Genomic DNA, 19,012 nt, shown 5'->3' with positions numbered 1-19,012 from the left:
CTTTTTTAAAATTTTATTTTATTTAAAAAAAAATTTTTAATAGAAAAATAAAACAAAACAGAACAAAACATTGTCACGTGCCCAGCAAAATATCAGGGAGGATTCAAAATATATAACACTAAATAACCAGTTCAACACTTTTCCTATCCCTGCTAACTCTATTGCTTTGCCTTAACTTGCCTTGCTATTACTTAACCTCTCCCTGTTTATGGATTCCCCTTCATCTGTTTTCTTCCTCCACTCTTTGCTTCTCCTCTTATTCCTTTATAGATTTTGAAATTTGCTCTACCCTTCTTGGTATATATGTAGTGTTGCCTGTTAAACTCATTCCTGCTGTGAGTAGGTTTTCAGAACTTATGAACTCTCCTACTGTCTCTAATGCCTATATGCCTTTCTCAGAATCGCATTTGTATAATATAATTACATTGAGACATCAAGAATCAGTCAAGCAAAACCAAAAAAATGAAAAATTAGAGAAAAATGTCAAATATCTACTTGGAAAAATGACAGATCTGGAAAATAGATCTAGGAGAGATAATCTGAGAATCATTGGACTTCCCGAAAATTATGATGAAAAAAAGAGCCTAGATACTATTTTACAAGAAATCATCAAAGAGAACTGTCCAGATGTAATAGAATCAGAAGGTAAAATAGGCACTGAAAGAATTTATCAAACACCTTCTGAAAAAGATCCTAAAATAAAAACTATAAGAAATATTGTGGCCAAATTTCAGAACTATCAGACTAAGGAAAATTTTTACAAGCAGCTAGGAAAAAACAATTCAAATACTGAGGTGCCACAATAAGAATCACTCAAGATCTGGCTGCCTCCACATTAAAGTATAAGAGGGCCTGGAATCTGATATTTCAAAAGGCAAATGAACTGGGAATGCAGCCAAGAATAAACTACCCAGCTAAGCTGAGTATTTTCTTCCATAGAAGAAGATGGACATTTAATGAAACAGATGAATTCCATTTGTTTCTAAGGAAAAAAACAGATCTAAACAAAAAAATTTGATATCCAACAATAGGACACAAGAAAAGCAGGAAAAGGTAAAAGGAACTCTTGAGAACTATATTTCTGTTGCGGACATACATAATGACTACATGTATAATTTGATTTTACTGATATAACATAAAAAGGGAAGTAGAAATGGAAAAAGTATAGTGTCAGAAAAAGGGGAAAGGGGAGATAAAAAGAGGGAAACTACATTCCACAAAGAGGCAAAGGAAATCTATCATATCTAAAGGAATTTAGAGAGGGGGAGGAACATTGTGTGAATCTTACTTTCATCAGAGTTGGCTCAAAGAGAAAATAATTCACATATTTGTTTTACATAGAATTTTCTCTCACCTCATTAAAAATGGGGAAAGGAAAAAGTAAAAGGAAAAGAGTAATAAGGGAAGGGTACAAGAAAGGGGAAGACATTTAAAAGGGGGAGGGAGAGATCCTAAAGAGGGTGAGCAATGGGACACAAGTAGGGCCTAAAAGCTTAATACTGGGAAAGAGAGTTGGAGGGGCAAGAAAAAAAAACCATAATCTGGGGATAATAAGATGGCAGGAAATACAGAATTAGTAATTTTAACTGTAAATGTAATAGGATGAACTCTCCTATTAAGCGGAGGCAGATAGCAGACTGGATCAAAAGTCAGAACCCTACAATATGTTGTCCACAGGAAATTATTATTTAAATTTTATTATTTAAATGGTTATTTAAAGCGAGGAGATACATACAGAGTAAAGGTAAAAGGCTGGAGCAAAATATATTATGCTTCAGGTAAAGTCAAAAAAGTATGGGTAGACATCCTTATCTCAGATCAAGCAAAAGCAAAAATTGATCTAATCAAAAGAGATAAGAAAATAAACTGTATCTTGCTAAAGGGAAGCATAGACAATGAAGAAATATCAACACTAAACATATATGCACCATCTAACTTCCTAAAGGAGAAGTTAAGAGTGTTACAAAAAGAAATAGGCAACAAAACTATAATAGTGGCAGATCTCCACCTTGCACTCTCAGTATTAGATAAATCAAACCACAAAACAAATAAGAAAGAAATTAAAGAGGTAATTAGAATATTAGAAAAATTAAGTATGATAGATCTTTGGAGAAAACTGAATGGTGACAGAAAGCAGTATACTTTCTTCTCAGCAGTTCATGGAACCTATACAAAAACTGACCATATATTAGGACATAAAGATCTCAAAATTAAATGCAGGAAGACAGAAATAGTAAAGACTTTCTTTTCAGATCATGATGCAATAAAAACTACATGCAACAAAATGTTAGGGGTAAATAGACCAAAAAGTAATTGTTGGAAACTAAATAATCTCATCTTAAAGAATGATTGGGTGAAACAGCAAATTATAGACACAATTAATAATTTCACTCAAGATAATGACAACAATGAAACATCATAACCAAAATTTGTGGGATGCAGCTAAAGTGATAATAAGGGGAAATTTTATATCTTTAGAGGCTTACTTGAATAAAATAGAGAAAAAAGAAGATCAATGAATTGGGCTTGCAACTTAAAAAGCTACAAAAAGACCAAATTAAAAACCCCCAATCAAATACTAAATTTGAAGTTCTAAAATTAAAAAGAGAATTAATAATATTGAAAGTAGAAAAAAAACTATTGAATAAATAAAACTAAGAGTTGATTTTATGAAAAAAACAATAAAATAGATAAACCTTTGGTAAATATGATTTAAAAAAGGAGAGAGGAAAATCAAATCATTAGGCTTAAAAATGAAAAGGGAGGAACTTTCCAACAATGAAGAGGAAATTAGAGAAATAATAAGGAGTTACTTTGCCCAACTTTATGCCAATAAAATTGATAACCTAAGTGAAATGGATGACTACCTCCAAAAATATAGGCTTCCCAGATAAGCAGAGGAGGAAGTAAATTCCTTAAATACTCCCATTGCAGAAAAAGAAATAGAACAAGCTATTAATCAAGTCCCTAAGAGAAAATCTCCAGGACCAGATGGATTTACATGTGAATTCTACCAAACATTCAAAGAACAATTAGCCCCAATGCTATATAAACTATTTGAAAAAATAGGGAATGAAGGAGTCCTACCAAATTCCTTTTATGACATAGACATGGTACTGATACCCAAACCAAGTACGTTGAAAACAGAAAAAGAAAATTATAGACCAATATCCCTAATGAATATTGATTCTAAAATCTTAAATAAGATATTAGCAAAAAGATTACAGAAAATCATCCCCAGGATAATACACCATGATCAAGTAGGATTTATACCAGGAATGCAGGGCTTGTTCAATATTAGGAAAACTAACAGTATAATTGGCCATATTAATAACCAAATTAACAAAAACCATATGATCATCTTAAGAGATACAGAAAAAGTATTTGATGAAATCCAACACCCATTCCTATTAAAAACACTTGAGAGTACAGGAATAAATGGACTTTTCCTTAAAATAATTAGGAACATCTATTTAAAACCATCAATAAGCACCATATGTAATGGGGATAAATTGCAACCATTCCCAATAAGATCAGGAGTGAAACAAGGTTGCTATTTAATATTGTATTAGAAATGTGAGCTTTGGCAATATGAGTTGAGAAAGAGATTAAAGGAAGTAGAGTAGGTAATGAGGAAACCAAATTATAACTCCTTTGCTGATGATATGATGGTATATTTAGAGAACCCCAGAGATTCTACTAAAAAGCTATTAGAAATAATCTACACCTTTAGCAAAGTTGCAGGATACAAAATAAACCCACAATAGTCATCAGCATTCTTATATATCACTAACAAAATCCAACAGTTAGTTACAAAGAGAAATTCCATTTAAAGTAACTATTGATAGTATAAAATAATTAGGAATTTATCTGCTAAGGGAAAATCAGAAACTATATAAGTAAAACTACAAAAGACTTTCCACACAAATTAAGTCTGATCTAACCAATTGGAAAAACATTAAATGCTCTTGGATAGGGAGAGCAAAAATAATAAAGATGACAATACTACCTAAACTAATCTATTTATTTAGCACTATACCAATCAGTGTCCTAAAAAACTATTTTAATGACCTAGAAAAAATAACAACAAAGTTCATATGGAAAAACAAAAGGTAAAGAATTTCAAGGGAATTAATGAAAAAAAAATCAAATGAAGGTGGCCTAGCTGTACCAGATCTAAAATTATATTATAAAGCAACGGTTACCGAAACCATTTTGTATTGGCTAAGAAATAGACTGGTTAATCAGTAGAATAGGTTAGGTTCAAAGTACAAAACAGTCAATAACTTTAATAATCTAGCATTTGGCAAACCCAAAGACCCCATCTTTTGGGATAAGAATTCACTGTTTGACAAAAATTGCTGGGAAAATTGGAAATTAGTATGGCAGAAACTAGGTATTGACACTTAACACTGTACACCAAGATAAGGTCAAAATGGGTTCATGACCTAGGCATAAAGAATGAGATTATAAATAAATTAGAGGAACATAGGATAGTTTATTTCTCAGACCTGTGGAAGAGGAATGAATTTATGACCAAAGAAGAACTAGAGATCATTATTGATCACAAAATAGAAAAATTTGATTATATCAAATTGAAAAGTTACAAATAGAAAACTAATTCATGGACTGAAGAGGAGTTCTGATTACTCTGTTTATAGTTAAGTCACAAGAGTTTACAACACAGATGTTATATTTGGATGCATCTGTAAAGATAGTTGGTCCTTTAAGAGGAACTTTAGAAATCTTTTCTTCAAGAATCTGTTGCCAATTATAGTAAGTATAGTTGGGTTATCTTTAATGGAGACCCGTGTATAAAATGTGGAGCTGTGGTATAGTATATCTAATAAAGGCTGAATTTTATCACTAGCTAAGGGCCACTGTTTTATCCACACTGATGTATAAGTTTTCCATTGAATAGGAACAAGTGAGAATGCTGGCAGGACTTCAACAGCAGCCCTGCCTAAAAAACCATAGTACTCATTTGTAATCCTAACTGTAGTAAAATGTCTCTTCCCCAGAGAATGATGAGGATATTTTCAACTATAAAAGGAGTGAAAACTCTTGTTTCGCCTTCAAAAGTCCAGTTCAAAGGGGTAGCACTAACTTCAGATGCTATTGATCATCCTGTACCAGACATATAGGTGTCTGCTTTATTCTTTGGCCAGTGACTGGACCAGTTGACACCTCTAATGACTGTACAATCTATACCTGTGTTCTAATGGTATGCCATTTATATAGATAGTGAGCATATAATGCTCAGCTGTAACTGCTGCAGTCAAGAATTTCCTGGGTTCTGTTGCTTGGAGTCAGAATCTGGGCAACTATCCCCAGATTGCCTATTAGGTGTCTATCAGTAAACCTGGTTTCTCCTGGTTGAAAAGTCACACATAGTCCATCTGTATTAGTAACTTGAATATTATCTACATATTCCCCAGTTTCCCATATCAGTGTATGAATGAACACTGTTTTTTAAGTACTCTCAAGAGGTGAAATGTTCAAGTCTACTGTGCTTGGAGGCAAGGGATCCATGGGCTGGAGAGGAACCGATTTCACCTCTCCAGGAGACTACTATCTCAGTAGTTCCAGCTGCATACAACTGTATTCTCCCCAATTATAATCCCTTTCTCCCATCAGATTGCTTCTTGGCTGTTTGGTCATGTTTCAGTAGTGAACTTCTAAAGACTCTCTGGGTGTAGCATAGGCTGCCATCATGCCCCAAGTATTTTTTGTTTTGGGCCCTGGGGCTGGGTCCCTCATCCCCATTTCTCTGAATCAGTCTACATTCTGATGCCCAATGGAAGCCTCTGTTGCTTTTTTGACATGAGGTATTGGGTCTTGTTCTCCCACCCTGTTTTCTCACTTTGTCTCTATGCCAACATTGAACTTTCAGATGCCCTTCTTTACCACATTGAAAGCATTGATGAGCCTCTCTGGAAGTCCCTTGCCAAAAGGGATCTTAATGAATCTGTATCATATCCAGGGTATAAAATGTATTTGTGCCCACTGTGACACAGTGTCTTATGATCTCTTCTAAAGGAGCATTCTTGTGTAGTCCTAGTATAATTCTTTTACAATCTTTTTAGCATTTTCTTTAGCAAGTTGCCTTATCATAATTTCTGTTGCTACATTTTCACCAATAGTTGGTATGATGTCTGTCTGTAGACATCCCACAAAATCAGCAAAGGGTTCATTTGGACCTTGTGCTATTTTTGTGAAGACCTCTCCTCTGTCCTGTTGACCTGAGATAAAGCCCCATGCTTTGATAGCAGCAGAAGCAATTTGCTCATATGCTCCTATGGGGTAATTAATCTGTGCTGAAGTGTCTGCATAAGGACCTACACCTGTTAGTTGATCATAGGTGATTTGTATATTAACTCCAGTTTGCTTGTTTCATTGGGCTTATATCCTACCTAGTTCACTATATTCACAAAGCCACAACAAGTTTTGTCCAGGTTCTAAGCATGTTCTTGCTATAGATTTCCAGTCATTAGGGGTTAAAATCTCATAAGCCAAATTCTGTAATAGCACCTTAACATAAGATGATGTAGCCCCATAAAGAGTGCAAGCATTTTTCAGATATTTGATAATTTCTAGATTAAAAAATGTATCTTCTCTTTTCTTGATCTGAAGAGTTAAGCTGTTCAATCACCGGATACATTTCTATTCTCAAATCAGCTGTATTCTTCCCTTCCTCTTTGGTTTTAAGTAGTGCCTTTTGCAATTAAGTCATATTAGGGGATGAGGTGCTGATGATATTACTGCTGCTCCTCCCATTCCTTCTCCTCCCTCCATCAAGGAAAGTAAAGTTGGTGGGGGAGGGTAAAGAGCCTGCTTGTATGTAGGCAGAGTTGAAGCTGGACTGTGAGAGTGAGAATCAGTATGCCTTTCAAGTTCACTTAACTCCTCACACCCTCTGGCAATATTTCCATTATCTCTTCCTCTTTTGCCTCAGATTTCCTCATCTGGCTATTCTTAAAACTTTTCTTTTTCCTAGAACTTGCAGGATTCTTTAAGGCTAATTGTATTATGTTGTATATATAGAATGTTTCCTAAGAAATTGAATCAGGACCTTTATCATTGTAATATTCACATATTTGATCTCCTACGAGTTTCCAATTATCTGCCTCTATTTTTTCTTCCTTGAAGAACCAAGGGGATTTGTATTCTAATGTATCCAAGCGTCCACTAATCTGCTCCCAAGTTATAAGCAAACCTTGCCTCTTTTTTTTTTTTTTTTTTTTTTTTTTTTTTGAGGCTGGGGTTAAGTGACTTGCCCAGGGTCACACAGCTAGGAAGTGTTAAGTGTCTGAGACCAGATTTGAAGTTGGGTCCTCCTGAATTCAAGGCTGGTGCTCTAACCACTGAGCCACCTAGCTGCCCCGACCTTGCCTCTTTCTATAGAGCTCCCATGGGGTGGGAGTGGGGTGGGGGTGGGGGAGAATCTTTTCCTAATATCTGCCCCATTTCAGCTAGAAAACTAGAGTTACTAGTTTAGCTCTTAACAAAGTAAGTCCCCTATTTGTCTATTAAAATACTCACCCTATTTCCTGGTCACAGGGACTTCTTCAGTGAAATTAGGGTCCTTGGTCCACACATTGGGTGCCAAATGTAGAGTACAACCTTGCTCCCTGGAGGGCCTCAGGGTCAGCCAGAGTCAGGATAAAAGACCTTGTTCTTTAAAAGGAGAAGTGAAGGAGGCAGACAAGCAAAATCTTGGATTCTGGAGTCCAGTGTCACCAGCCTCTCTTCTCCTCATCCTGCAGCCAAGTGACTCTCTGGCCCCTCTCCCTCTGCCCTCCAATCCTTGCCTATTATTATCTTAACACCAAACATTCAGCAAGCACCAATGGTGAGAAGAGCCATTTATGCAAACATATGCTAATAGAGTCATTGTCTCACATGGAAGAGGTAATTATCCTTAAATGCTCTGATTCAAGCATACCTTTTTGGAGTTTCAGTTCTCTACAACCCCCTTCCCTAGATGACAAGTAATCCAATATATGTTAAATGTGTTCTTCTATACATGCTTCCACAATTATCATGTTGCCATGCTGCCGGAAAAATCAAATCAAAAAAAGAAAATAATGAGAAAGAAAACAAAATTCAAGCTGTTTGCTTGAACAAAGAGAGTGAAAATACTATATTGTGATCCACACTCAATCCCCACAGTCCTCTCTTTGTATGTATATGGCTCTCTTCATCACAATACTATTGCAACTAGCCTTCCTATCATTGTTGAAAAGAGTCATGTCCATCACAATTCATCATCATATAATCCTATTATTGCCATGTATAATGATCTGGTTCTTCTCATTTCACTTACCATCAGTTCATGTAAGTCTTTCCAGGCCTCTGTAACATCATCTTGAACAATAATATCCCATAACATTCATATATTATAACTGATTCAGCCATTCTCCCACTGATGGGGACCCACTCAGTTTTCAATCCCTTGCCATTACAAAAAGGGCTGCTACAAACATTTTTGTATATGTGGGTTTCTTTCCCTTCCTAATGATCTCTTTAAAAAAATACAGGCCCAGTAGAGACACTGATGGATCAAAAGGTATGCCAAATTGCTCTCCAGAATGGTTGAATAAGTTCCCAATTCCACCAACAATGTATTGGTGTCCCAGTTTTCCCATATACTCTGCAACATTCATCATTATCTTTTCCTGTCATCTTAGTTAATCTGAGAGTTGTACCTCAGAGTTGTCTTAATTTGCCTTCCTCGGACCAATAAATGTTTTAGAGCACTTTTTCCTTTGACTAGAAATGGTTTCAATTTTTTCATGTGAAAAGTGTCTGTTCATATCCTTTGACCATTTATGAATTAGAGAATGGCTTGAATTCTTATAAATTTGAGTCAATTCTCTTATATGTTTTAGAAATGAGGCCTTTATCAGAATCCTTGAATGTAAAATTTTTTTCCCTGTTTATTACTTCCCTTCTAATCTTGTCTGCATTGGTTTTATTTGAACAAAACCTTTTTGACTTAATATAATCAATATTATCCATTTTTTATTCCGTAATGTACTCTTGCTGTTCTTTGATCACAAATTCTTTTCTACAGATCTTTGAGGTAAATTATCCTTTGTCCTAATTTGCCTATGTCACTCTGTGTATAAGTCATGAACCCATTTTGACCTTTTCTTCTGACCTGTTCTTTCTTTGGCCCTTTTTTGGATATACCAGGAGGACCCCTGTTCTACCCTAAGTTTTCTTGATTTTTCACCAGTCTATGTTCATCCTGAAGTAGATATTTGTTCTGTTTGTGGGGAAATTTGGGGAGTCTGAAATTTAAAGATCTACTTTATTAGAATCTTTCCCCAACGAGATTTTAAAATGCAAAATGATCTTTATGAACAGCTCTTTTGTAGTAACAAAAAAATGGAAATTTTAATTTTAAAAAATAGGAAAAAAGTATAGGAAATTAAGGGACAGTCCATCAATTAAAGAATGACTGAAAAATATGTCACACAAATGATGAGAAAAATGATTTCACAAAACCTGTAAGACTTATATGAACTGATGCAAAACAGGGTGAGCAGCACCAGAAAAACATCTTACATAATAACAGTAATATTATAAGGATCATCAGCTGTGAAAGATAATTCTAAGGAACTTATGTAGGACAATGCTATCTATGCCCAGAGAGACAACTAATGAACTCTGAATGCATATTGAAGCATATTTTTTCACTTTCCATATTTTTCTTATTTTATTTTTTGTTTTCCTTTGCAATATGCCTAATATAAAAATATTTTCCTAACTTCACATATAATCAAAAAAAAGTAAATTAATGAAACATGAAGGTTATATGAATAACATAAATGTTTCTAACCAAAGAAAAGATAGAATCATAGTTGAAAAATTGGATAGTTTTGATTACATGAAATTAATTTTTGGTACAAACATAACTAATGCAACAAAAATTAGACATTAAGCAAGAGTCTAGGATGGAGGAAAATGAAAGTTATGACATTTCTCAGATAAAGGCCTCATTTCTCAATTACATAAGAAACTGAGTTAAATTTCTTTTTTTAAGAGAGTGATTTGACAAGTGCTCAAAGGATATGAACAGGCATTTTTCAGAAGAAGAAATCAGAGCTATCAGTAGTCACATGAGGAGCAGCAAGGTGGTGTAATGAATAGCGGACTAATTCTGGAGTATAAGAACCTGAGCTCAAATCCACCCTCAGGCATTTGACACTTACTAACCCCAATTGCTTCCACAAAAAAAAAAAAAAAAAAAATTTACATGAAAAATCTTTAGAGAAATGCAAAATAAATCAACCCTGAAATATCACCTTGCACTTATCAGATTGGCTAAGGAAAATGAAATATGCTGGAGATAATAAAGAAAAATGTGAAATAAAAGCACTGTTGGCAGAGCTCTGAACTGATCCATCCTTTCTGGAGAGCAATTTGGAGCTATGTTCAAAGAATTATAAAATCTGTGCATACCTTTTGACCCAGTAATGCCACTATTTGGTCTATATTAAAAGGGAAAAGACTTATACATACAAAAATGTTTTTGTGGTAGCAAAATATTCTAAATTGAAGGTCTGTCTATCAATTTAGGAATGACTGAAGATGATATAATACTACTGTTGTATAACAAATGATGAAAAAAATAGTGTCAGCATACCCAGAAAGAATTACATGGACTTATACAAAGTGAAGTAACAGAAGTAGAACTAATAACAAAATACCTGATAACAATAATACTAATAAATACTAATAACAATAATAATCAACTTCAGAAAATGTTGCTACTCTAATAAAAAATTAATTACTCAAGACAATTCCCAAAGGACCCCCCAGAGAGAAAAAATGATGAATTAAACTAAAATGATGCTACTATGGAAATATGTTTTACAGGTATAACATGTATAACAGATATCACATTAATTTATTTGTCAAAGACAGAGAATTTTGGAAGACGGGTAGAAATTTGGGGCTCAAATTTTTAAATAATGAATGTAAAAATGTTTACACATAATTGGGAAATATTAAAATAAATATCAGAAATTAAATAAAATAAAAAATATTTTTTTAAAAACTCAGAATATTCAATAAATATTATGAGAGAAATAAAGGACTGAATACCAAAAATTATGAAAATTTTTTACCTAAATTGATGTAGAATGAATAAGTAGAGCTAAGACAACAATATTTATTATTGGTTAATTAATCATGACCAACTCTCCATATTCTATTTGGAATTTTCTTTTCAAAGATATTAAAGTGTTTGTCATTTTCTGACTCATTTTATTGATGAGAAAACTGAGGCAAATACGGTTAAGTGACTTGTCCAGGGCTAGAGAGCTAGTGAATGTCTGATGTCAATATGTAGAATGATTATAACAGTGTACATGGAAAGAACAAGCAAAGCAATTTAAAAGTGAATATTGAAAAAATACAAACAACATGTCTAAACTACTAGATAGCTCAATTAATTAACTGTGCTTTACCTTGCTTTTCTGTTGTTGCTATTCAATTGTGTCTAATTCTTCGTGATCCCATTTGGGTTTTCTTAGTAAATATAACATGGTTTTTAAGAAGAGACATGAAAAGACAACCCTTTGAAGAGGTGGGACCTCTACAAGTATTGTACACTTGTATAAATTTTGAGGATTTTGTCATATGTTGACTCTACCCCCTTTTTTGTCTTTAAAAATATTATTTATTATATGAGATATCTTTTCTGGAACAGAAGGAGGAAAATAATATGAGGAGAAATGATTTTGATAAAAAGGCATCTCAATAAAAACTTATTTTAAAACATTTTAATTAAAAATAAAAACTGAAACACTATATCAAGAAGTAATATTTCAATGTTTCAATAACTGAAAACTATGACCAAAAAGAACAACAATAAAACTTAAATACTATATTTCAAAAAATCATCAAAAAACTGCTTAGATTAAAATCAGAAAGAAATAAAGGAGAACGTAAACTCAGAACAAAATTAGTCATAAGCAAAACAAACTCCAAACTTAAAAGATGGAAATTGAAGATGGGCTTTAAAGAAAGTGTAAAAAATTATGAATGAGTTCTGAGCAAAGGAAAGGGGAGAGGGACAGAGGAGCAGAAGAAGTCTCCATCAGATATAGAATAGTAAGGCCAGGAATACTTATAGATTCTTCCCTATTTATAGATTCTTCATAAGTAGAAAGTTATAGCCAAAGAGAGTAGGGAAAAAAATAAGAGAACAAGATTGGGGAGGGTGGAAATAAAGAATTAACAATCATAACATTGACTATAAATAATATGAATGAATACACCAAGACAACATGAAATAGATAGCATAATAGATTCAAAAGCAAACTCCAAGAGCATTTATTTACTAAAAACATATTTACATCTAATTAAAATAAGTCAATCAGTAAATAAACATTTACTGATGACCTACTATGTGCCATATATTCTTTCTGCTAAGTGCTAAAAAAAATACAAAGGTCAAAAGAACAATTCCTGCCTATGAGAAGTTTACGATTTAATGGGAGTGACAACATGAAAACAATTATGCAAAAGCAAGCTATATGCAAACTAAATGGAAATTAATCAACAGAGAGAGGATACTAAGATTATTAATCCTTGGGAAAGGCCAAATAGAAGGTAAGATTTTAGGTAAGGCTTAAAGGAAACTTGAAGACTAACAGAGATAGAATTCTAGGCATGTAGAACATCCAGTAAAAGTGCCTCAACTCAAACCCAGTTATAGAGTGTCTTATTTCAAGTATATTCTAAATTGCTTCCACAGAAGCAACTGCCACTAGATCAGAATACAGAGAGGAGTGAGGGTCAGATAATAGTAAACTAAAAGATAGGTGGCAGATTATAGGTTGTGAATCTAAACAGAGAATTCTGTATTTGATTCTAGAAGTGAAATAGATAATAAAAACGTAGCTACTGGATAAGAAGGTAAGAGATAATGAAGAATAGAGTTTGACAAGTCTGAGGATCAGGAAGATGGTGGTCCTCTAAAAAGTTTAGAAATTCAGTATAGGGGAAGATTATTGGGTAAAAGATAACAAATTCAATTTTGGATATATTGGATGTAAGTGTCAGCAGAGAGGTTAATACTGAATAAGCAGATGTGAAAATTCTTTTTTTGCACTGCTTTTTTCAGAGCTAGTTCTGTGGGTTTGGAAGTTTACAGTACTTCCAAGGTGAAATGATTTGGAAAATGATGTAGTTACCACTGGATCAATATCTGCCAATTATGTATTAGAAATGAGTATTTTTCAAGTCTGAATTATAAGAGATGAGTTATGATGTCATCTGTAAAGCTCAGCATTCTGAGAAGGGTGAGGAAAGGCCAGGTACATTAATGAGCGTTTTTGACAATACTTTTTAAAGATACTCCGAATTTCACAATTTTTTCTTTTTCCTTGCTAAAAAACAATGAAAAATAACTAGTTTTCCTTTGAGCTGTGATTTTTTCTTTCTCTGTTTAGCTCACCTCAAAACCAGTCCTCATAGGTATGATGATGTTAGTATAAATACAGAAACATCGTATTTTATTATTTCAGTTATTATCTTTAACCTTTAAAATGTTTATCAAGAATACAAAAGAAATGTAACTTTCAAAACTTGGACAAATGCTATTTTTCAATAAGAGAATGACATAGCAAATTAAGATTCATGGAAAAGGCTAATGAAGAAATGGAATATTTAAAAACTTGCAAGCTGCTTTTACAAATTTTACTTTAGCAGGTGACACTTAAAATTTCCATTGGGAAAATAAAACCTAAATATTTATATGCTTTAGCTGCAATATTTACCTAAAATCTGGCTTCTTCTGTCCCTGATAAAGTTGTGGGTTTAAAGGCAGAATTCTCTCCTCTCTAAGTGCAAGTTTAATAAAGAAACAAAATAAGGCATTCATGAGTCACTAAACATTTAACAAAGGAGATTTATTTTACTTTAACATAGTAAGTATATATTTAGTGCTTAATTTGTCAGGACATGGCTACCTTTTTCCCCATCTGAAAACTGATTCAGCCAATCAATCATCACAACATAACAACTCACATATTTTCAGGAACACACTCAGTTTGAGAGAGTGACTTGAGATCTTTATTGGCCTTAAGCCAGGAATTTGTGTCAGAGAGCCTGGATCAATCAGAAGGAAGTTTCATGAAAGAATCTACTAATGAAAGAATCTACTGAAAAAAAAAGTTGTTTGGGGGTTGTATTTAGAGAGAAAAGTATGTCTCAGGATAAGGAGAGATGTGTCAAGAAAATAATGCCCTACCACATATATCAAATCTCTATTTCAAAATTTCACTCATATATTTATTGATTATTACATGGTTACAGTGCTCCAAACATTTAGCTTTCTTTTAATAGCTTGTAATTTTTTTGATACTTTAATTCATTTTCTGTACCAAAATAGTGTTAAATATTTCAATAAATTTCAAATTCAAAAATTCTTCAAACTCTGGAGTATATCTATGATATACATGTGAGAATTCCTACTGTCAGTAACACTATTTGCAACCCATCTCCGCTTATTATTACATATATATCTATATAATTCTTATCCATGCTCTTCTAATGATTGCATATAGAGGATCAACCCTATGTCTGGCTCTTTTTCTAAATCTTTACATCTAAAAGCCCAAATGTAGCACTTGTAGCCATCTGAGATCCTTCTATCCATACACCTACCCTACCTGACAATTTTTTCCTAAACATGGTATCTTTGATGTCATCTTCTACATAAATAGCCTGTCTCCATGTGGCCCCACCCCATCCTATACAAGAACCTAGCCTAGTCTCTCTCTCATACCCAATTTCAATTTATGTTGTTGTTCAGTCACTTATATTCACATCCTCCTCTTCATTACTTCTAGGGTTTTCTTGATGCAGTGATTTGCCATTTCATTTTTTTAGATCATTTCACAGATGAGGCAAACAAGATTAAGTGATTTCTTCAAGGTTACACAGGTAGTAAATGTCAGATGTCAGATTTGAACTCAAGAAGATGCCTTCTCATTCCATTCCCTGCATTATATCCCCTTTACTACCTACCCAACTCATAGTCTTTCTATAATAGCTGTCTTTAATCATATATATTATTTCTTTAAGTCAATTGGTTGTATCATACCAAGGACAATAACTAGATTTCTTTATGTAATATAGATTTATTTTAAATAAAACAGCATAATTTTCTTTATTCCACATTTCACTTTATGAAATATATCAAATGCTTATTTATATAATGTTATCAGCTAATAGCCCTGTCATAAAATTATCATTTTTTTCTAACTTTCTTATAGCATTGAGCCTTTTGAACAATAAATTTCACTAAATATATATATTACCAGTGGCTAGTTCCATAAAATATAAGTCAGGGACTTAATAAATGAATAAATAATTATTGTAACATCTCTTTATTGCTATAAAATAAGAAAAGCCAAAATTTGTCCTTTTCATGTGAATGCCTTTCCAAAATAATCAAGTAATATTAATATGCATATCATGTTTCAAATTCAGTGATTTAATTATGTGACAAATAAAATTTTCAAAAAATACACAATACCAAACATATCTATATTATTTTGCACCTTAAAATAAATATCATGTAAAAGGCATAATTATAATTAGTTATTTTTTAATTCAAAAGAACATATGTCAGATTCAATTTTGATAGAAGAAGGAGGAAAATGAGTTTCAAAAGAAATGAGACAATGAAATTATAACAAATAGCTGTGGAAAATATTTTAAAGGGAATAAATTACAACATCTGTGGTCCTACCTGAGTAAAGAAGGGCTCATAAATTTCAACTCCTTTATCAGATCCTTGCAGTAAGACTTCCTGGCCACGTCTCCAGCTATACCGAACAGGTGGATTGGAATTGGCAACACATCGAAGGAACACTGTCCTCTCATAGTAAAATTGTTCTTTAGCTTCACCAATGCTTTGATGAACAGTTACTACTGGATCATCCAAATCTAGGAATAAAAATTACCAAGGTAATCATGACTTGTAAACTATTATATTGTAATTATCTATTATATTGTTAACAAAATTAACAGACTGAAGAACTCTATTCTAAATATGATGATGAATTATTTAAAAACAATATTTCAACATATTTGGAATACCTGAATAATATTTCCTAACCAGTGTAAGAAAGAACAAAGAAGATGCCTTTTCCTATCTTGTAATAAATAAATTGAGGGCCAGACTTTTGGCTTTCCATCTCCAGCTCATTTTACAGATGGGGAAACTGAGTCAAATAGGGTTAAATGATTTATCCAGGATCACAGAGCTAGTGTGTCTGTAAACAAATTTGAACTCAGCTTTCCTGATTATGGGCCCAACTATGCTATCTAGTTGCCCTTCTCACATAATCTACATACACAATATAGAAACTCACATATTACTAACATTATTCATCTTCCAATTGTAACAGTGACAAGAAAATATGATCATTTTAGATTAGAAGAGCTGGAAGGGACCCAAGATTTCATTTTTCTAGCTATGAAAGTAAGTGACAAAATAGATGAGTGCTGACCCTAGAGTCAGAAATATCAGAGTTCAAATTCTACTTTAGACAATAGCTGTGTGATTTCTGACAAGTCACTTAACCTCTATTTGCCTCGGTTTCTTCTAATGAAGATATGTGAAATGGGAATAATATTGGACCTACATGAGAAAAAAAGTAGAAGCACCTAATAAATACTTGTGCACTTTACTTTTCCATGTATCTCATTTTACAAAAGAGGAAAATAAGTTTAAATGACTTCCACAAAAGCCACAAGATGTCAATATAAGAAACAGGACATAAGTTGAGAAATTTTGAATTTCACATTGAAATATAAGTTTATTGAGTTTAGGCCTAATGTTTGCTATGACCACACATCAAATTCCTCAAAAATAAACAGATATATATTCAGGAAAATGAGAAGTACATTTAAGCACATTAAGAAGTATAAAGCTAAGAAAAATTAATTTTTCACAATGATAAATAAAAATAAATCACATTTTATTTGAGAGAATATTTTTCCTTAGAAAGATGTTTTTTATGGGTTGAAATCATGTTAGATCTCCAAATACTTGTGAAGCAATGGAATCCTTGAGAAATCAAAATAGAACAATAAAAAAATAAAAGCATTAAAATGATTATTACTTTGTAATAAAATGTTTCTAATATGCTCATAATTTATTCTAATAGTCTGGGAATATTGACATGTTAAATATTTTTAAAAGAACATTTAAAATCTCCAAATTAAACATATATTCAAAGAATTAATATGTATTTTTCACAAAATTTAAAAACAATCAATTTAAATCTGCTATACGGTGCTGTTGGGAGCTAAGGGTTCTTTGGCTTATGCTATGAATAGGAAGGCAGAATAGGGAGAAAGTGACTATATTCCATATGTATGTATGATTACATATAGAGATATCAGTGATATGATTGTTTCAAATAAGAATAAATAAAAATAATAAATTAATAATGTAGCACTAATACTCTAACACATTTTCAATTTCAGTTTTAAAAAATTAATCCAATGTATACATATATTTTATTTAATGTATACTTTAACATATTTAATATATATTGATCTACCTGCCATCTGGGGAAGAAGATGGGGGGGAAGGAGGGGAAAAATTGGAACAAAAGGTTTTGCAAGGATCAATGCTGAAAAATTACCCATGCATATATCTTGTAAATAAAAAGCTATAAGAAACAAAAATAATTTTAAAATTAACCAATTGTGGTCTATATCATATTATGTAAGTCTTGCCTACATTAAAAAAAAAATACAATTTATTTTGTCTACTACCTTTAATTTCCCCCTCATTTCTTTTCCTTTCCCTTTCAAAAAGTATTTGTAAAAGATAAAAAGAAGAAACTATTTCAGCAAAATCAGATTAAAAATAAGAAATTGAAGCTATGTGCAATATTCCACAATCTTTGATTCTTCTGCAAAGAAATAGAGGGAACTGTTTCTCATATCTTGCAACTTTTACTTTTAATTATTTGAAGTTGTTTTTTCCATCTATATTTCTGTAGTCATCCTGTAAATTGTTTTCATGAATGTCATCACTTCTTTTTGACTAATTTCATAAGTGTTTCCATGATTCTTTGAATTCAATGTTCACTATTTCTTCTAGCATACTAACATGTATGTATCCTAATTCAAATTGGCATTCCCTATTGTTTAGACACATACTTTCAGCTCCTTTGCCACTACAAAAGTTGCTGACATCTATACCACCAATAGGTTTGTTTGTTTTTTTTTCAAATTAGGAAATGACATTAAAAAATTTAAATACTTTTACTTCCTTTGAAGCACAACCCCCAACTACTCCACATAACTATATGTAGTTGGCATAAGTGACTTTGCATGCTTGTGTTTTAGAGTTTAATTGTGGGAGTCTTTCCTTAGTCCTTCCACAGAAGTGACAGCCTGAAGATCATCCCACTCACCAAATATAGTACAAAAACATTAATGCTGCCAAGTCACTAAAAGAGAGAGATGGAAGAAGACATTAGCAATACTAACAGATGAAAAAAACCTCTTTGCCTTTGAGAAAGGGGACCAGAAGAGAAGCCTCCTCTTTCCTAAACTGAGAAAATTAAGATATCAAAACTTGTAGTAATTTGTTTATCAGTAAAGGGGAGCATGAGGAAAAAATGGGAAAGAAACTAAAGACTAGTGACTGAGAATACAAGAGAATAGCTAATAAACCAAAAGGTCTGACAAAGAAAACTAGCCTAGATCCCAAGCAGACAAACCAAAATATAATCTCACAAACACAGAAAGGAGCAAAATTCAGATGGATATAAGAACATGATGAAAAAACATCAATCTATGAAGAAAAAAACACCCAAAATTTCCCAGCATAAACAAAGTAAAATTCAGCATAAAACTCCTGAAGGGTTAATAAATAATAATAATAATATTTAAGAATGTAGTCAGATAAAAATAAAAACTCTCAGTTCAGAATGAAATTGAATGAGTATAGATAGAATTTATA

General features: G+C 32.6%; 1 protein-coding gene across 7 annotated transcripts in view; it reads right to left on the bottom strand.

Moving 5' to 3' along the window:
- MDGA2 (MAM domain containing glycosylphosphatidylinositol anchor 2) overlaps positions 1-19,012 on the bottom strand; it is a 795,736-nt gene that overhangs the window by 496,031 nt on the left and 280,693 nt on the right. For all 7 annotated transcript variants that reach the window (XM_074290629.1, XM_074290632.1, XM_074290631.1 and 4 more), the window contains one exon: positions 15,776-15,972. In XM_074290629.1, the coding sequence (XP_074146730.1) occupies positions 15,776-15,972 (197 nt within the window). The remainder of the gene's footprint in view (positions 1-15,775; positions 15,973-19,012) is intronic.

This window comes from Sminthopsis crassicaudata, chromosome 2 (genome assembly GCF_048593235.1).
Source record: "Sminthopsis crassicaudata isolate SCR6 chromosome 2, ASM4859323v1, whole genome shotgun sequence".
NCBI lineage: Eukaryota > Metazoa > Chordata > Mammalia > Dasyuromorphia > Dasyuridae > Sminthopsis > Sminthopsis crassicaudata.
This window is presented reverse-complemented; position numbering and strand designations above follow the sequence as displayed.